We start from the raw sequence: 21,173 nt of genomic DNA, 5'->3' as shown, positions 1-21,173 counted from the left end.
TTTTTGTGATGGTCATAATATCGTTTTCTGAATTTTGAGCCTACCTGTATACCGTTCATTATACAGGGCGTTTCAAAAAGAATCATCCGATGTTGTAGGTTTATAATTTCAATACTAATAATAATATGGACATGAGGTTAACTTTATATTAAAGGATAACTAATAAAGTTTTTTTATACACCATTTACAGGTGCTCAATATGGCCCCCTTGAGATGCACGGCATATGTCTATGCGATACTCAAATTCGTCCCACACCTTAGCTAGCATTTTGACAATAACTGAGCTGGGCGTTGACAGAAGCGCGCTACTGCTACCTAGCGGAAACCACGCGAAACTCGAGAGGTTCCTCTTACTAACAGTACATTGTTCTATCAAATCGGACTTATAGATGAATAGCAATAAATTTTTAAAATCGGATGATTCTTTTTGAAACGCCCTGTAGAAAAGAAACGAGAATACGTTTAGGGATATGCAATAGTTGTTAACACGTACTCTGGTACAAAGTAATTACTATCTGCCGTACGCATATGCTGCAGGTGCAGATGTGTCACCGCAACAGGTTGTCGATAAGAATATTATTTACTCGTTTAATAATAACAAAACCTAGAACGCCGATTCGAAAAATACTTATTATATTTTAACCCTGACTCCCTTAAAACAGAACTAAGTAACAGAATCTCTAAAAAACTCAAAATTAAAGAAGGCTCGCACAAACTCAAAGCCGTAGCAAAAATGTAGACGAATATTTTTACCAATTTTTAACTAAAAAGACTGTTTTTGTTAGCAAAGGGTTTAGTGAATAGCTTTCAAGCATATTGATCAAAAACTTACCCAATTATTTTGGTTTATTTGGTAAAAATGGACCCGTTTCGCAATACACGTACACAGCTTCACGTTTAACTTACAACTGGACGAATTAAAATTTATGACGTCTCACCTGATAACAATATGTTAATCGACTTTCCCATTCCTATAACGGCGTACGCCTGTTGCTAATCGAAGGGTGAATCATTTGATAAACCGGTGCGGAGTTTTAATCGAAAACTGTTCCAAAATTGTTACAATGAAGAGGAGAAGTTTTGAATCAGAAAATAAAGCACCAATTTGGAATAAATGTAAAGATTTTATACTGGCTAAAAACTCAAATGTGAAATTTACACAAACTGCAAATAATTGCAAACTTCTGATGAAGATCGTCCCCTTGTACCAGAAATGGGTTTTAATTGCACGGCCACCAAAGGCCATCCATTACTCATTTAATGAGAAATTTGTTCCCCTTTTATTAGTAAATATTCGTAAGCGAGTAGAGCCAGTAGAATGAAGCTCTTTCTGGTCCAGGCAAATTGGACTTTTTACAAAAGAAAATTGTTAATGGAGTTTTACCAAGTGGATATGTTAAAATGGTCTATAACAAATACGTGAGCAGAGGAGTGGGACTAAGTTTTTTTTGGGGAGGGATGGGGTGAGGGGATGAAAATCGTACGACGGCAATTTCCGGCACAAGTTGAGATCAAAGACGAAAGAATTGAATGGAATATTTCCCTCATATGTCATAAATGCCATATGAGGTGTGCAATTATCGCTCAATTACAGCGATAATTGCACTGTAGAAAGCGAAAGAGCCCTGCGATAATTGCACTGTCCATATCCATGGCAACTGGCAACTCCTTTGGACAATTTCACAATACACCGACAATTTATAAGTAGGTAACGTCAGTTTGACAAGTAATGCTTGTTCGGGAAATATTCCCCTAAATTACACTCGTGCATCAAAATAAACCTGATAATTTTTTATTCAAGCATGTTGTCAGTAAAAAACTGCATTCGGTCATTTTCATATTTTGTTAAAAGAGCCCTCCACCTTCGGTGTCGGGCTCTTTCGCCAAAATATGAAAATAAACTCATGCAGTTTTTAGACAACATGCTTTCAAAAAAAATTATCGGTAATTTGATGCACTTGTGCAATTACCTACGAAAAGTTGTAGATCGTGAAAAACTTTCTTACATAACTTCTAAATAACCGAAAAAAATCGCGGAAAACCGTGTTTTTTGCTTTTTATTGTTCATTTCCGCAAAACTGATTTTCTTTTAAGGAGACTTGGGTGAAATATACTATTTTATGATTCAAATAACTACAAATTTTTGCAATATAAAAAATTAAGCGGTTTCCGAAATATTCGTTATTTTCTGCAAAAAACTTTTTTTTTCAAATGAAAATTGTCCTTCAGAGATTTATCGGATGGAGTTCTATTTGATGCCATTTTCTTCATTTTTATCTATACTTTTGTATGAAAAAAAATTATAGTCCCTATTGAAGAAAAGGTGCAAAAAACGAAAAAAAAACTCCAAAAATGACTTCAGTAACATTGAATTTTTTAGTAAATGTTGATAATTTGTTTAAATTTTGGAAATTTGAGCATTCAATTCTACGGAAAAAAATACAAGAGAACCTATTATTTCTGTGTTTGAACAGACACTTTCCTTCATGTGAATATAAAGAATAACAATCTTTTCTAATTTTTTGCGCATTTTTGCAAATTTCTTTGTAAAAAGATAGCTTTTAATAGGAACTGGGTACCTAAAAAGGGAATGTGGTTGCCTCCGACAAGATCTTACTGATGGTGGAGTCAGAACTGCCAAAGAGAATACTGATCCCTTCGATCTCACACGAGGACTTTGATAATTTCTTTATTCGATATTAATTTGGTCACTTAGGTTTCATAATTGTTGGTAGATGTATGAAAAATATGGTATCAAATTAGGCACGTAAAAACCAATTTGTTTTCAAATTATTTTAGTCTAGACAATTTTCACAATATGTACAAAATGGAATTAAAAAAACTTTAATCTTGCCTTTTTCGTCATTTGGAGGACTACATCTTCATCATTCTCGCACATTGTTCCTGTTCTTCAAGCTCCTTTTCGTCACCACTGATTGATGTTCAGCATCCAAAGAAAGACCAGGCTACTCCATTTCACATGAAGTGTCTTCGGATTCTTTTTTACGAAGGATATACCTCCAGAATTTTAAATTCCCCACTACCAATAGTTCCACATCAATTGAGAGATGGCGCTGAAAAGCTTCCCGAACTTTGCATTGCAGGGTAGTTTCTAGCGCACGTGTTTTGTGGTAACCGTCTCCAGGAGCACAAATATCTATATACTCGAACCTTGAAATTGATGCGAGCGTGGGCGTTACTTCGAACGGAACTAACCAGGAGCGCCATTTGTGTGTGGGGGGGGGGGGTTTGAAGGGGGCCGTGATAGAAAAAAAGTAAGAACTGTTTATTTTAGATTTAGATATTTTTACGTAGAATCCAGTAGCGTAGTTAACCAAATTTTTGGACACCCTATATTTTTAACGTCAATTTTTGCATTCGTTTTCCTGATTACTTTAATGTATTACAACCTATATTTTTTGTATATAGATAATTATATATTAGGTACCTATATCATATTTTTCCAAATTTTGAAATGGCATGTTTCTACCACCAGCGATTTTTATTGATTGGCATCGACTGCTATGGATACAATAAACTCCATAAATCCATGGCTTACTATTTAAAAACCGTAAAAAATAAAGTTTTTATTTTTGGTTCACGGGTAGTAAAATATAGCATCCAAAAAATTCAAACTTTCCGTTTTCGCCCTGTATCTGCTGAAATCAGTTTTTAACAAATCTCCAAAATTTAAACAAATTGTTTTTGGAGTTTTTCGTTTTTTAAGCTTCTTCTTCAATAGAGACTATATTTTTTCATCAAAAAGTATAGATAAAACCGAAGAAAATGGCACCAAATGGAACTCCCTACGATAAATCTCTGAAGGACAACGTTTTTTTTGCAGAAATGAACAATAAAAAACGAAAAACACGGTTCTCCGCGATTTTTTCGGTTACCTTGAGGTTATGGAGTTAGAGTTTTTCACGATCTACAGCTTTTCCATTGAACACTTTTGTCTTGTGCCGGAAATTGCAGTCATACGATTTTCACCCCTTTTCACCCTACCCGAAAACTTAGTCCCACTCTCCTGCTCAAGATTTATTTTTTTATATTCGTTATAGTCCATTTTAACGTATCCACTTGACAAAGCTCCATTAATAATTTTCGTTTTTTTTTGCCTAAAAAATGATTAATTCACCTGGACTTATTCCCCAATGACGCTTGTGGCACTTTTGGACACAATACAGTTACCTATATTACTAGAGTCGATCAGTTTAGTTTTATCCAACGAAATAACGTAAAAATGTCAACTAAATAGCAGCACCAACACAATTTTGTAGCGTTTCTAGGCAACACTCTAAAATCTTACTTTAGTACTAAAATCTACAGGAACTATTAATACTCATCAGCAACGACATATGTTTCATGAAGATAGGTAATTGCCTTTTTTGCACATTAAAAGAGTTGCTGAACAAAATAGTAATCCAACCAGCCTAGCAGACGCGGACAAACAGACTTACGGACAAAGCTACCACAATATCGCAATTATTTTACTTTTAAAAAACCACTTACAGAGTAGGTTGGCTCGAAAGCGATTCACAGGGGTGCATACAACCACGAAACAATAAGGAATACGATGTAAACAATATTATTTTTTTTACGTCAGATATCAATTTTCATTTTGTGGAATGAAAATATTTGTGAATGGCAAGAATTTTCTATACACCCACATACGAATTTAATAAGTAAGGTACGAACGTTTATTGATGTAATTTAATAAAAAACCTCCACGTTTTAATGCTTTACGTTTTCGTAAGCTGGCGTTATATAGTCTTAAAATTGAAAAAACTCCAATCTCTCTGAAAATCTAATGTAGGTGCAAAGCTCCTTAGGCTAATCTTCGTGCTCACAAAAAGAAGTTGCGGGAACAAATTGAATGTTTTGTTACCCATCAACGGTAATATTAAAGATTCGTATTTATACTTCTGTAAATACATTTATTTTAGTTTGGTAGCCAAATTCAACATGAGTTTATTAGCACAACAACTTTCGTGTCAAATTACCCAAATCGACATATCATGTAAGATTATGTAGGCGTAGTCACAATATGCGAAACGCAACATCTTCGGGCGGTATGCTCATTAGTTCAATTTCTCTTTAATGCCTACCTTTTCAATGAAGGAAAACTCTTTTCAAATTGGCTTTTTTTAGGTGCCCATTAGAGGTGTTCCGCTGTGCTCATCACGTTTCAGTGCCAATAAATCCCTAAAGCGCATCTAAAAAAGCGGTAGAGCACCTCGGTGTGACCCTATACGGTGTCATTGGATTTGACTTATTTTTAATACGCTTGTTCATTTTGTATATATGTCAACTGTGCAAAGTCTGAACCGAATAGGTTCAAGCTTTTTACAGGGACAGAGAAGCGTGATCCTACGGGGTCATTGGATTTGACCCATTTTCAATAGGCTTATTACTTGTGGTATATAATAGGTCAACGTTTTTCTTTGAAACTTTGTGACCTTCCCACTCCCTCACGTGTCAGATTATTGAAATGCACACTTTTCAACACGTAGTCAACCCACCTTACTTTAATCTGACACGCTCGAGTAAATCCCCTATTGCACTTTAAATACCTACTTCAAATACGTTTTTAAGTAGATAGGTACTGATTACCCTTACTATTATATATCCCTTAATGAAACACTATGATCCTTCATTTATTTAGTAAGAATGCGCATTTAATCATCAAATGCAAAAACTTCCCATTCGAGCTAAGTAAAGGAGTGAGGTCACATTTTTAAGCGCATTTATAAAGTTAATTATGCCCTCTTTAAACACACAATCGATAATATAAGACTATATTGGACACGTCCAGCGGTTATCTCAACACCCCCTACCCCGCCCGTGTAATAAATAGTCGACCTCTTAACACTGTTATGGGCATTGAATGAGCTGCTAATCAGGGGTGGATCTATGTAAAAATTTTGTGTTTTAGTTCAAGCCAGCGTGGATGGAAAGGGTCCCTAACCACAAGCCGCAAGTTACGGAGAACGTACAATGTTGCCAATAGAAGAAAACGTACGGAGACACATTGGAAAAGGATAAAGGAAGGTGTAATAAAAATTGGCAAAGAGTGCGTCGGTTTCAGCAAGAGGCTAAGAGATGGAGGAAAGGAAAACAGCTAAACATTTAAGGACAGACGAAGGAAAAATATTGTATAGGAAAGTAATGGCAGTCATCAAAGAAATGAAAGATGGGAAGTCAGTATGGGTCCATAATATCCCCATAGATTTATTGATATGCCTGAAAGAAAAAGGATACAGTAATAAAATCTACGAAAGTAGACTGTGGCCAGCGAACTTTCCCTGCTCTACCTAAAAATCAATGTACCAAAAATGTTCCTAATATAGAAGTATCAGCCTAGTAACACACACAGCAAAGACGTTATTGAAAATATTAAATAGAAGATTTAACAAATTTGTAGAGGAGAATATAGAAGAAGATGAATTTGGTTTCAGAAAAGCAATGGGTACGAGACCCAATAGGAGCAGGGACCTAGACCGGACCGAAAAAGAACCGAAAACCGTATCGAAACCGGTATGTTTTTCAGGACCGAAAACCGAACCGAAACCGTTATTTCTACAGAAATAGAAACTTACCTATTGAAAACGGCAACCCCTATTTTTTTCGGTTTTTTACGGTTCTTAACACGTCCTAAAAATTGATAAAATACTGTAAATGTAAATAATAAAAGGAGGGCGAGGTTTTATAAAATTAAAATAAAAAATAATACTCCATACATAATCTTTTTACATATAGCTTTTGTGCAATTTTTCGGTTTTTTTAATTAATAAATTAAGTTTAAATACATATTTCCCTCTTCCTTCTTTATTCCCCTTACCGTTGTAAATGAGCTACACTGACGATTAGTCAGGTTTCGGTACCTATTCATGATTTTTACTTCTTTTTCACGCCTATTAATAAACAAATCACGTTGTTACAATGAATATTTTTTATGCCATACTTTCTAAAAGACTAGAACCGAAAATAACAGTTATAAACCGAAAAAAATGCGCAGAACCGAACCGTTATTTTTTTAGAACCTAAACTGTTATAAATATTTTCGCTTAAATATAAACAGAACCGCAACCGATATTTCATTTGAGTCCGGGTCCCTGAATAGGAGTGATGATCTCGATCAGCGAAAGATGTTTGGAAAAAGGAAAGAGCTTCTGTAAAGCTTTTGTTGACATTCTAAAGGCATTTGATTGGGTAAACTGGTAGAAAGTGTTGGGAATACTAACGAGGAAAGGTGCCAACTGGAGAGAAAGACGAGTAATTTGTAATTTATATGTAAAAGATATGGTGGAAATATATTGGAAAGAGGAAGATATTTATTTATTTATTTTTGATTTATTAGAAATAGAAGATGGACAGAATGAAAACAGAGTATGGCCTAAGAAAAACAAGGAGTGCAGGGTAACAGTAATGGTAAACGGGGTAAGGATAGAGCAAGTGGAAAGATATAAGTATAGTTACAAAGATAACACAAGGTTGGAAAACACCAGGATAGCGATGACAAAAGAAGCATTTAATAGTAAGAAGAGGATTTTATGCAGCAAGATGGAAATTCAGTTAAGAAAGAGATTGTGTTCTAACGTAGGGCTATGAAACGTGGGCAGCAATGAAAAGAGATCAGGAAAAGTTGGAAGCTTTTGAAATGTGGATATGGAGAAGAATGCTGGACTGATAAGGTAAGTAATGTAGAAGTATTAAGTGGCGGAGAGGAAATATGTATGTTAAAATCAAAAAACGAAGGAAAAGAATACTTTTGAAAATTAGTGTTATAGGCGGATGTTAGTTGAATTTGAAATAAAACACTTTTCAGATTGAATATGTTTTTGAGTATAAATATAACAACAAAGTCTGTCTCAGTGTTTCATTAATGAATCGATTTTTTTAATTAAAATTACGGTTATAGCAGCGTTATAACGATAACTAAGTGTGGGTACTAACAAGCTGCACTGCTATGCATTTGTACTTAATATAAATGTATAACTACGCTATGACAATTATGACAGTTGACTAGACCTTCATTTCCTCTTCCTTTTTCCCCCTTTTCTCTTGCATTTTCGCTTTCAGTTTCTCTTACTTTTTCTCTCCCTGTTTCTCCAACCTCTACAACTTTAACTACACCAGGAGCTGCGTTGTGCGCTAACACCTCATAGTTTTCGCCAATAACTTGAGTCGCACCATCGTTTGTAATGTAGATACCATAGCAGTCAGTCACCCTGCAGATAATTTTTCCAACATTGGGCGTTCCGTTGAAATTAATCCGGCCAAGATAAGTTCTATACCCGGCCTCGTATCCACCTTTTACCAAGAGCCTGTTGTTTCGCAGGCGAAGTAAGTGGGTGTTATTCGTAGGAATCCATTCAAATCTGCTAGGATCTTTCACACAAAATATCTGAAATGTAATTTTGGTATACCTAACTTGAGCTCGCATTGAACCATCCGTACCTTAACATTCTGATCAACTTGGTATTCCTTTGAGTAGAATTCATAGAACAGCTTCTTGCGTGACTGTAAAAGTTTGCCTGGAATTGTTATGTTTTGGTGAGCCGTTTGGCCGAAATATAGCGGCTCGGTTTGGAGGTCACGGAATGCTGAGAAAGCGTCTGCTGGTAAAACACCTTCGTAGTCCCGCCAGCAGTAATCTGAAGATTAACGATTATTTTGTGAATCATGTCATTTTTGCACGTACCCACCTTCAGTGTGATGTGCGGAATCAATTTCACCAAACCCGTTAGTCAAGAATAAAACCAAAAACACCAACATACTGATGGTCGAACTTCACCTCTATGGCACCACCTTCACGCACTTATACCGTTATTGAATGCGACAAATGCATTTGTTATCGTGTATGCGATTCGTTTGCTAACGAGAAATTACCAAATTAATAATTAAGATTCCGGACTACAAAGGTCACCAGCAATCAACATAATGTGTTTAGAATGACGGCATTAATAGGAATAACCGACATTTCTCCTTGTTTAGGTCGAACATCAGACCATCAACAACAATCAATTTAAAATTTGAACCCTATACCAAAGTTGCTACATTTAAATCTGAGTCCCATAGCACCTTTGGACTATGAAAGACAGCTTTGCAATTAGTAGTCCTTTTATTGTGCACAAACCTAGTAGACATTCTCTTTTCTCAAAAGGAAGTTTAATATACCTAATTTGACGGAAACGCTAGTTACACAGATTAATTTGCATTTTCGATATTTTCGAGGAAGTGTCATGAGAAGAACTGCCGATAAATTGATGTCAAACGTCGACTCGTTGCCATTTTTCCGAGGAAATTTCTGAATCAATGAAGATTTTGCTCTACCACTTAATCTCGAATTTAATCAAAGAGAAATAACATAAAAAGGTGTTTCTTCCCATGAAATCAATGTCTATATCGTTTTTCGCACGAAATTTGTGAATAAAGGAAGATTTTGCTTGATCACTTAATTGAATCAAAGAAAAATGGCATACAATTTAGCTCTTTCTCATCAAATTAAAGTGTCTTTCCGTTTTTCGCACGAAGTTCGGCAATCAAAGAATATTTTGCTCTACCACTTAATATAATCAAAGAAAAATGGCATAAATTTAGTTCCTTCTCGTGAAATCAAAAGGTCCTGCCATTTTTCGCACGAATAAATGAAAATTTGGTTCTACCACTTTAAACTCTAATTTAATCAAAAAGAAATGGCAGAAAATTCAGTTCCATTTCATAAAATCAAAGTGTCTTGCGGTTTTTTGCACGAAATTCGTGAATAAAAAGAGATTTTGCTATATCACTTATTTAATCAAAGAAAAATGGCATAAAATTTAGTTCCTTCTCGTGACTCACAGGATCCTGCCCTTTTTCGCGCGAATAAATGAAAATTTGACTCTACCACTTAACCTCGAATTTAATCAAAGAGAAATGGCATAAAATTTCGTTCCATTTCATAAAATCAAAGTGTCTTGCTGTTTTTCGCACGAAATTTGTGAATAAATGAATATTTTGCTCTATACCACCACTTAACTACAAATTTAATCAAAAGCAAATGGCATAAAATTTTGTTCCTTTTCATAAAATCAAAGTGCCTTTCCGTTTTTCGCAACGAAGTTTGTGCATAAAAGAAGATTTTGCTCTATCACTTAATATAATTAAAGAAAAATAGCATAAAATTTAGTTCCTTCTCGTGAAATCAAAGTGTTCAGCCATTTTTCGCGCGAATAAAAGAACATTTTTCTCTACCGCATAGGCTAGAATTTAATCAAAGGGAAATGGCACAAAATTTAGTGCCTTCCCAAGAAATCAAAGTGTCTTCATCGTATTTCGCACGAAATTTGTGAATAAATGAAGATTTTGCTATACCGCTTAATATAATTAAAGAAAAATGGCATAAATTTAGTTCCTTCTCGTTAAATCAAAGTGTCCTGCCACTTTTCACTCGAATAAATGAAAATTTGGCTCTACCACTTTAAACTCTAATTTAATCAAAGAAAAATGGCATAAAATTTCGTTCCATTTCATAAAATCAAAGTGTCTTGCGGTTTTTCGCACGAAATTCGTGAATAAAAGGAGATTTTGCTGTACCACTTAATTAATCAAAGAAAAATGGCATAAAATTTAGTTTCTTCCCGTGAAACCAAAGTATCCTTCCGTTTTTGACCTGAATAAAAGAAGATTTTGCTCTAACAATTAATTTAATCAAAGAAAAATGGCATCAAATTTAGTTCCTTCTCGTGAATCAAAGTATCCTGCCCCTTTTCGCGCGAATAAATGAAAATTTGACTCTACCACTTAACCTCAAATTTAACCAAAGAGAAATGGAATAAAATTTCGTTCCATTTCATAAAATCAAAGTGTCTTGCCGTTTCTCGCACGAAATTTGTGAATAAATGAATATTTTGCTCTATACCACCACTTAATTACGAATGTAATCAAAGGCAAATGGCATAAAATTTTTTTTCCTTTTCATGAAATCAAAGTGCCTTTCCGTTTTTCGCAACGAAGTTCGTGAATAAAAGAAGATTTTGCTCTACCATTTTATTGATGTATGTTTCCATATTGTTAATTACTTTATATTATTTGGATTCTTGGATATTAGGTGAGTAATTAATATATATTTTTCTTATAGGTTATCGATTTCGCTATTTATTAGCATCTTCGTATATTTCAGCTAAGGTCCGAAGATGCTAATAAATAGCGAAATCGATAACCTATAAGAAAAATATATATTAATTACTCACCTAATATCCAAGAATCCAAATAATTTGCTCTACCACTTAATTGAATCAAAGAAACATAGTATAACATTTAGTTTCTTAGCTTGAAATCAAAGTATCCTGTTGCAGGACTCGAAAAACCGCGACATTTTCGGACTTCTTTTGTTTTTTTCAATATAAGTCCTAAACTATGCTTTTTGTTAAAAAAATATGCTCTATGGGGTCAATAGTTACTGAGATACCGTCCTCCAAATACTGACATTTTTTTCCAAAAAAGGAACTTTTGAGATTTGGTCAATATTCGACCCCAATATCGAGGAAAATACCCATTTTACGGGAAGGGGAGATGTTATAGCAAATTAGCTTTAATTTAAGAACCCAAAACAACCTAATATAGTTTACTCGCAAATCCAAAAAATGGAAAAACTGTATATTTCCCAAATTTGTTCTCCCTCGTTCTCACAATGATTTAAGGGTAGTTTGAAAAGAAAAACCATGTAGGTATATCTACAAAAAGTTAATATTTAAACTTAATGTTCCTTATGTATTATTATGTATTATTATGTCTTAAAATAGGCAACTTGTTACCATAACAAGCAAGCATTTATTTAGTAAATAAAGTTTCTCTCTGATATTTATTAATCATATTTACCTAAGACTTAAGGTATTACAAGGACATGATTTTTTTCTTAGAATTGTTCATTTTGAACGCTTCGTGCACGATTCAAAATTGTCTGATTCAGTCTGATTCTTTTTAGCGCATTTCCACAAAAATAAAAAAAAATGCGCTATTGTGGCCACTTTGTCCGTCCGTCCGTCCGTCCGTCCGCTCGTTTTGCGACGCTACTAGTTCTTTATCTTAAGATCTATTGTTCTACTTTTTTCGCTATTTGGTTCGTTATAGTGTCGAGTCTTGTACCAAGGAAGGAATTTTTTCTGTACCGCTTACAAAAAAAGTTATTGTAAAAAAAACAAAAAACCGTTTTTTACATGTTCCATAATTTTGCCGTTTATTAACGATCCTAGAGATCGTTTATAATTTTGCATTGCTATCTGTCTCCTGCCGGTTGGTCTGTCCGTCTGTTCCTTTGTCTGTCTGTCCATCTATCTGTCCGTGTGAATGATAACTTTGTTTAGAAATGTTCGATCGCTTTTACATCTCCGTTAGTTATGAACTGAATTGCATGAAATTCAATATGGGCATAGCTTTAGCCATATAATGCGCAATGCCAAAAGTTGAATCGAATCGATTCAAAATTCACAGTGCCCTTTTCGCATCTCGACCATTTATAAACCGAATTGCAAACTTTTTTACTTATAAAAGTATTTGAATGAAATTTGATACATAGGCACTTGGAATAAAGGAAAATCAAACGCCAATTTCAAAATTTGGTTTTGCGCATGCGCAGTGCCAACCTTTTTATTTATGGAAGAATTTAAACGAAATTTGATACATTAGTTCAGGCAATATATAATTTTAGGATGCAAAATTCATGGTAGTTCTGGACATAGGCTTGTTTTATGTTTTCTGTGTCTATGAATCCGAATTTTAAACTTCCCACCAAAAATTCCCCCCGCAACCCCCCCAACTTTTGAAAAAAAATCTTTTTTTTAAATACCGTTATTTTGTGTATTTCAGAGAATAACTATCTGGAAATTCGGAAAGTAGACAAAATTTGCGACAAAAATATCATATGATATTTTGACGTAGGGCGAATGAGTAGGGCGTTCGAGCCTTGGTGCCGCACGCACGTCATGACGATAACGCAGTCTGTCTCATCCTTAATAAAGCAATTAAAATGGCATAAATTCATCCATCGGTGATTATTGTCGGCGAAGATATAGATTTATTAGTTCTATTAACTGTACTTGCTCAAATCAGTCAATATTTACTTCATGAAGCCCGACAAAGGGAAAGTTTCAAAACAGATCTACTCGCCCTTTGGTCTTGAAGAAAACACAGTGGCTACAAATATATATTTTTACACGCTTTCAGCGACTGTGATTTTTGGCCACGGTCCAGCTTTTCTAGAGTCCGAAAACACGGAAGATGTGTCAGATTAGTCGTTTCTAAACTTCCTTTTTGGTCTTCAACGATGGATCAGTCTACTTTAAAAACGGAACGAAACAAATTAAATCTTTTTCGCGAATGAACCTAATTTTCTTTCATTTCATGAACCTGGGCCATCAGCTGCGGTTAAACGGTAAAGAGTAATTTAAACTTTTTATTTAAATAATTTAATTTATGTTTAGTAATAAAAGTGTATATTTTTAAAATATATGTGGATGTGTTCTTAATTCTGAACTTGTCTGAAAATATGTGGGGAAAAGGTGGAGGTTGAGGGTTGACTTCCAGATGATGAAAAATAAGAGAGATTAAAGGAGGGAGGGGAAACGAAAGGTAAAGCGGGTGGAGGGAGAGCGCACACCAACGCCGTGGGTTGTTAAGCGAAGTGCGCCTGAATCGCCAATGAGCATACTTCAACGCACGCGAGCGCCCCCTACTTGCGTAGTACGTAAACATGGTTTAGGACGTTTTTGGTTGCATACTATATTACATTTCAAATTTGTAGGTATTTCATTCGTGAAACCACAAAAAAAAACGATTTCTATTTTCTTAACATATTTTTTTCTTATTTTCAAGATTTGAAGAGGGTTGCGGAGAGAATTTTTGGTGGGAAGTTAAAAATTTGGATTCAGCAACCCAAAAAACATAAAGTAAGCCTATTTCCAGCACTACCATTAATTTTGCAAGCTAAGGTCCTCATATGGCACTTCGAATAAAGGAAAATTTTGGTTTTTTTGCGCATGCGCAGTGCCAACTTTTTTATTTATGGAAGAATTTAAATGAAATGTGATACATAGGCACTTGGAATAAAGGAAAATCTAGCGCCAGTTTCAAAATTGTATTTTGCGCATGCGCAGTGCCAACTTTTTTATCTATGGAACCATTTAAGTGAAATTTGATACTAAGGCGCTTGGAACAAAGGAAAATCTAACATAAGTTTAAAAATTTAGGTTTGCGCATGCGCAGTTCCAACTTTCTTATTTAGAAAAGCATTGAAATGAAATTCTTCTCATAAACTGAAATTGAAGTAGCACGTAAACAATGGATTGCCCATGTGCAACGCTATCTTTCATATTTGTGGCCGGATTTTTACGATTTTAACAGAAGTTGCATCTTACAAATGGGAAATGAATGCAAATGGAAATGCGCTTTATGTAAATCGTTTACGATTACTTTTTAACTTGTTCAATTTGGTCTCGGCAAGTGCATCTTAGAGGAGAGCCCTGAAAGAAATTTTTAGCCTGAGACGCTTTGCCAAAGGCAACCCTTCAGAAAGCCTAGGCCATGAGAGTAGCCCTTACCACAAATTTTCAAACGGCACTTTAATATCTACAAAGTGGCGCCCAAATTATGAATCCCTTAAATTGCTTCAAAGAAAATTCTGACCTCTTTTGTCCCCTCTACTACCAAATTTTTTACACGTTTATAATTATTCATTGTATCACTTGTCACATAATGAGATTTTTTAGTGTCTTGTCCACATTTGCCTCAAATCGATCATCGCTGGATTGTTGCATATTGGGTAAGCACCTATAAACAGGAAAAACACTTGAATTTCTTTACTTGTGAAAGCACTTTCGGTATTGCTCGTGCAGGAGACAGTTAGTAAGGTTTTAATAATTACTGTAGATTGTTTCGTGACCTAATTCGACTGTCAATACTTTGTCACCAATTCCACAGCATGATTTTCCCTGAAACGTGATGAGCGCGAACGGAACATAATGTGAAGAAGCTAATCTGAGCGAAAAGTTCTCGTTCATTGAAAACGTAGGTAGATAGAAATTAAACTAATGAGCATCAACAAACATACCGCCCGAAGATGTGTTACGTTCGCATATTATGACTACGCTTACATCATTTTCCGATGGCATCTTGATTTGGGTAGTTTGATACGAAAGTTGTTGTGCTAATAAATTCATGTTGAATTTGGCTAACCGCTGGTATATTGCATGTTAGAGGAGATTATTGCATTATAATCACTAACAATTTAATTACAGTTTGTATCCTTAAGCGTTTTATGTTATGAATACAATTTTTCATGAGCTCTTCACGTATAGACGAGGCGAGATTTAAACATAACAGTGGAAGAGAGAGGAGGAGGTAAATTGATTATAAATTAATTTATTTACATTCATCGTGATGTACTATTTTTTCTTACTAAGCTTTTATTACTGTTATAATTACTTGTGGTTGTTCAATGCAAACAACAAGTTTGAATTTATTCCGGCATGCGATTCAATTTTTACATTTTTTGTAGTAAAAGCTCGAATTCTGCTCATGTCCTATACGTACAAATACGCTATATTATTAGTTGACTTGAATATTTAATATTACCGTTGATAGAATAATAAAATATTGAATTTGTTTCGCAATTCTTTTCGAGAACATGAGCCTTTGCACCTTCAAGGCATAGAGATTGGATTTTTTTGTTTGAAGATTGTGATACCATCATACGAAAACGGAAAACAATAAAACGAAAACAACGGTGGAGGTTTTCGTTAAATTACGCCAATAAACGTTTGTACTGTACTTATACTTAATAAATTCTTATGTGGTTATACTCTCCCAAATATTATCAACAAATATTCTCATTCCATACAAAATTAAAATTGCTATCAGCCATAAAAAAATAATATGCAATGGCCCTCTCAACATAAGAAGAAGTTGCAACATTAATATCCATAAAGACTGATCAGATTATGTGCTTTTAATACAGGACACCATTGAATATTGATAACGGATGTTATTTACTTGAAATTGGGCCTGATGTGATTAATAACCAGTAAATGAGATCGGTATTAAAGTTTATTCGTGGAAATTTTCGTGAATGAAGCTCCCTGTATCTTTTAAATTTTTTTTTTGCTTTTGCTTCTTCACTAAGTAACCCTAGCTAGGGGTACAAGTACAAGTGTACAACAGATTTCTCAATAATAAGATTCTCATGGACTAAAACCGTCTGAATTGTTATTAGACCTGGATATCAATTATCAAAACACATATAACAATCTTGCTCTTTCTAGACAATGTTTAAATGACGACATTGTAATGGGTCCAGCGCCAAATGGGGTAAACGGAATTAAGTGAAAATCCAAGATCTCCCCATAAAATATAATGAAGTAAAATTTACAGAAGCTGTTAACACGACATGTTTCGGAACGAACCTCGTTCCATTTTCAAGTGTTAAATGAAAGAGGATATAACAATCATTACATCCTAAAAAAAGGTTGTGAGAACTAAAGCCTAAGTAGTAATTACTTACCTAGGGGAATAAAATTTTTTTTTAAACAACTTCTGTCAAATTTACTTCATTAGGAGATCTTGGATGTTCACTTAATTTAAACGACGATTTTAAATCCGGACCTCATAGTTATTCCTGGTGCCCTTCTCCAAACCATCAATACTGCGGGGGAAATTTTACTACCATTGTCCATATTTCGAAATATTTTCAATAATACTGATCGTCTCCGCCGACCAGGACAGTCCAATGTAAAGATTACAGAGGAGAGTACATTGGTCGCATAGACGAAGCTGTAAAGGGCGCATCACGGAGCACGAGACTGCCACTATGGTTAACGTGACTACGTGAGTCATAGGACAGTCCATTTTGTACGAGCACTTGTAGTACTTCCGTCGTCACCACCTTCGAAAAAGGTAAAAGTTGCAGCGGGTGGCGGAAGAAAGGTCTTGTTGACCTTTTTCTTCGATTGTCGTGGGACGCTAAGGCAAGGCGTTATCAGGTATTGCAATTTTGTGGACACTCTAAAGCTGAAAATCGAGAACAAAAGATCGGACCTTTTCGCAGAGGGCGTGCATGACAATGTTTGTCTCTACGTACCCTGTACCGCTGGGGCGAAACTGAGGAAGGAAGGAGTGGGGGATGCTCCAGCTTCCGCCATACGGCCCGGACATGTACGATTTCCACGATTTTGAACCCATGAAGGTCGCCATTTCTTGTCGGACGCAGAGGTGTAGCACGAGGTCTGTGACTGAATCGCCTCACGCCTGAGGGAATTCCGGAAGCGAGGCATTCTTGAACTTGTTCAGCGGTGGGATAAATGCTCTAGAAATGCCGAGGCCTATTAACTTTGTAAGCTTACCGATAAAAGAGAATTTACCGCGGGTCGGGTTTCATTTGATTGCGCCTAAAAAGTCACTAGCTGGTCAATTAGTAGAAATGAATATCCAAATTTAAGCGGAGGAGTAGGTTCCATAGATTGTAACGAGAGCAATTATTTTGCGGTAAATAATAAGCAGAAGAAAATTTCTAAGTTTAAAAAGAGTCAAGGTCTAAGGAACATTCAACCAAGCAAATAGTCTATGCTAAGTTCAAGTTCCTTATTTGTCGATTGTAAATGCAGTGAACTTTTTTAGTCATCTTTGTCTTGTCTATCAGTGAAGTCTTGATGTCCATGAATCTAGCAGAGCAAGGTCAGCAGAACACAATCAAACATATTGAATAATTAGGTGCTAATTAGGTACTATTTAAGTGCACTATTCCCGAATTAAATACTCCTTTTTTTTTCAATTATTACATGTTTTGCCAGGTTCATATGACTTAAGGAAAAACAATCTGAATTGCAGTCAGCCCTGAAAGCTAGGGATCTAATGAAGGCTAAGAACATATCTCCGCCATTACTACTCCACCATTAAATAGGCGTTAAAAAATGACTTAGAGTTGAGAGAGAGAATTATTTTGCACGAAATTAGGCGTTCGCGTTTAGATACTGAATGCGAGAGGATTCTCGTAATAGTTTGGCGATCGAGCGGAAATCATATGAGCGGCCTTTGAGCTTAAATAATTTCGTTCGGGAATACCGAGCTTAAAAGAAGTTTCAAGGCGAGTTCAAATTTTTAACCAGTAGTTTTCTGGAAGATCATCATTTTCCCCAGAGGAACAAATTTCAATCTTGGAGAATTATAAAAAAGTGCAAACAGTTTTCGCGACACTCATCCTAATTTAGGTGCATATATCGCGACCGATAGCTGTAAAAAGGTGCCAGTTCACCAAGGATTAAAATGATATAAAGTTAAGCCAAGGAATATTTACTCATTCCAGTGTGAGAGTTAAAAATTTCGTAATCGTGTCGTTTTCCGTTGGCAAATAACAGAATCCGTCATTGTAAATAAACGCCATATTCATCAAATTCCAGTGGAATCGAGTAAAAACAGAGTTAATCTAATTTCATGTGTAAAACGAAATTACGTCAAAGAAAACTGTTAGTAAATTCAGATAATATTCCAGTTTACTACTTATGCCGATGCAGCAAGTGAATTAGGTGTAAAAGGTTTATCAACATTGTACTGACCACCAGAATTAGCATTCGGAGCCAACCGATATTTCCAATCAGTCATCAAAGATTTAATTTGTCAACGTAAAATAAAAAACTTCACACATTTTGCAATCCATGCATGATACATCGGAAACATTGGAAATATAACGCCATATGTAAATACAAATAACTCTTATTCAATTGGATGACTTACTCCACTCGCTCGCAAGTTTGCTCGTGTCGCAAACGTCAGTAAATCAGTAAATATCGTGTCGACAGTATCCGCGACTTTTCCTTCACCTACAACACCGCAACACCGTTGCCTTTTCTGCATATTTCGTAACTTTGTACCCATGTGCCAGATACCTATACAAAATCATAAACATTTCTAATGTTAAAAATTATCAAAAGCCCTCGTGTGAGATCGAAGGGACTTCAGCGCATTTTTGTGTGGCCGATCAGTATTCTATTAGCAATTTTTCACTCCACCATCAATAAGAACTTGTCGAAGGCTATCTCCTCGATATAGGATGTATAGTTTCATTCATTTCAAAATGTTTTATTCCAATTTACTCTGGTGTTCGGGCCTGGTAATGCGATTCAGCACTCGTTGCTTAAATTGTACAATGAGTTACGACTCGATAAGCCAAAGTAAATTCTTTAAACTGTTTATATAAGGCACGACTTGGGTTGCAATTGTAATACAGCATTAATTAATTATAAAATGGATAGTTACGCCGTCCAGATGCACCTACCCTTCAACATGCAAGATGTCTTTACGTCTCCTCCTTTTCCAGAATGATAGTCCGAGATAATGAGCCTCATACGAGTTCCTCTTACAGGTGTAATATAACATTCCCCCATTGAAACACAAAATAATGGCAGTACAGGAAAAAGATTCCAAATCATTCGTTATATAAGAAAAATGCGCAAGTAGATATAAATCCATGACGCCAATCGGCCCTTACACAATCTAACAAAGGTTACGTCAATTACTCATCTTTGCGCGAAGAAATTACTTTTTCTCCCATTAAATAATCGAAACGACGTCTTTTATTATTTTCGTCGCAACAACCACGGTAAACTAGATGGTACCCTAAGGTAAAAAGTGCGCGAATGAAATCTGGTTCTAAATTTGTAATTTAATTCTGTCCAATTAAAGGTAAAATTTTAATGAAACCACATCTCGACTTGTCTTAGTAACACAACCTGTTTATTTTAATGATATCGCTGAAAACTGGTTTTAAGTATATTTTTATTGTTTTCAATGTTCCCAAAATTGTTTCATAATTGAATATTGTGGCACTTAATTGTAGGGGGTTCAGATTTATTTGGGTGGTTGGGAATTTCTCAATAAAAATTTGTTCGAACGTGATCGATGAAGGTTTACAAGTTGTTCTTTTCTTAGGGAACTTACCTGCACAATAAGTTCACTATTAAAATCAAATCTGTTGGGAATAGATGGCCGTTCCACTTTCATCAGGTGCATTTTGTCCTATAGCAACAAACGTCTACTCTACGGCGGAACAGTATAATCTATAGTGTATTGCAACAAATTGGAGACAATTATTGTCAAGTTCATTTGAGTTCTTGTTGTAGATAAATATATGCCTTTCAAATTGGGATTCGTCCCAAAAGAATAACACAAACAGATGCGTTGGTTGACACGTGAGGAGATCCGATGGCGTAAACGCCTATTATTTACGTCCTCTCCGATCAGCATTTCCAAATGAAGGAATCCTGAAATAAGCCACGGTAATGACTGAAACATAAATCCAATTATACCCGACTCAAAAACAAAATCATGAATGAAATACGACAATGCGAAAATGCGTATACAGAGAACAAACAACAACAGAAAACCCCTAGGCAACACGACGTGGGCTGTGTAATGACGTAATGAGCCCCGTTTTGAGAAATCGATGCTGTGGGGTCGTAGCGAAGGTAGACACTCCACGTATCATCTACATACGTATTCGCTTTACCAACGTGCACGCTATAATAAGCGAAGCGATAGCTATTCGTTTTCGAAAAAAAGCTTACGCGTGTGGGAATATCAAAGTAAGACAAAAGGACTCGAACAAGCCGACTAACCGCCTACATTATCGAAGCGGAAATAGAAGCTCGGCCTGGAATTTTGTTTTTCTCCAACTTGACGTCAGAATGTTCGTTCTCAAAATAGTCCCTCGAGAAGGAAGTGTGTATTATCAACAATTCTGAACTAAAAAATGTATTCTTTCAAAAAGAGGGATCGCGTGAGGGCCTAAAGCGAATACGAACAATGTGGAACGCGAATTGACCTAGAAAATGTACAAAATCGATAACCTCCTCCGTCCTTGCCCTTATCTTCTTTGTAAACCTTTATAGTGTTCGTTTCGTTTTGTTAAGCTAATTCCGTAAGGATTGTCCCAGTTTGTTCGTACCTTCACCGGAAAAATAAGACACAGCTGTTTTAGGTTGCTTTCGAAATATGAACCACCCTTCGATAGTTTGAAGAGAATCGATCCGATCCAATTGGGGGGCAGTTTTTTCTGTATGGTAAGGCTGTGCTTCGCCGTTCAAGTAAAATTATTGACACCAATGGATGGTATCAGAATTAAAGCAAAAGGTACCTCTACTTCTACT

General features: G+C 35.5%; 1 protein-coding gene across 1 annotated transcript; it reads right to left on the bottom strand.

Annotated features, from left to right (window-relative positions):
- Nucleotides 1–7,872: 7,872 nt before the first annotated feature.
- Nucleotides 7,873–8,895, bottom strand: LOC116171950. Its single transcript, XM_031489009.1, has 3 exons — nt 8,709–8,895; nt 8,461–8,657; nt 7,873–8,407 (listed from the first exon to the last, which is right to left on the bottom strand). Exons 1-3 carry the CDS (start codon nt 8,776–8,778, stop codon nt 7,982–7,984), a joined length of 693 nt encoding a protein of 230 aa, XP_031344869.1. The 5' UTR covers nt 8,779–8,895; the 3' UTR covers nt 7,873–7,981.
- Between the last annotated feature and the right edge of the window lie 12,278 nt (nt 8,896–21,173).

The sequence above is a fragment of the Photinus pyralis genome, unplaced genomic scaffold, assembly GCF_008802855.1.
Source record: "Photinus pyralis isolate 1611_PpyrPB1 unplaced genomic scaffold, Ppyr1.3 Ppyr1.4_LG5, whole genome shotgun sequence".
Classification (NCBI taxonomy): domain Eukaryota; kingdom Metazoa; phylum Arthropoda; class Insecta; order Coleoptera; family Lampyridae; genus Photinus; species Photinus pyralis.
This window is presented reverse-complemented; position numbering and strand designations above follow the sequence as displayed.

Excerpts from the sequence above, each read along its gene's own strand:
- LOC116171950 (XM_031489009.1), bottom strand. The coding sequence starts at position 8,778 with ATGTTGGTGTTTTTGGTTTTATTCTTGACTAACGGGTTTGGTGAAATT. Across the intron at positions 8,658-8,708 it reads TTCCGCACATCACACTGAAG|ATTACTGCTGGCGGGACTAC; the intron begins GTGGGTACGTGC and ends GTTAATCTTCAG. Across the intron at positions 8,408-8,460 it reads AAGTTGATCAGAATGTTAAG|ATATTTTGTGTGAAAGATCC; the intron begins GTACGGATGGTT and ends ATTACATTTCAG.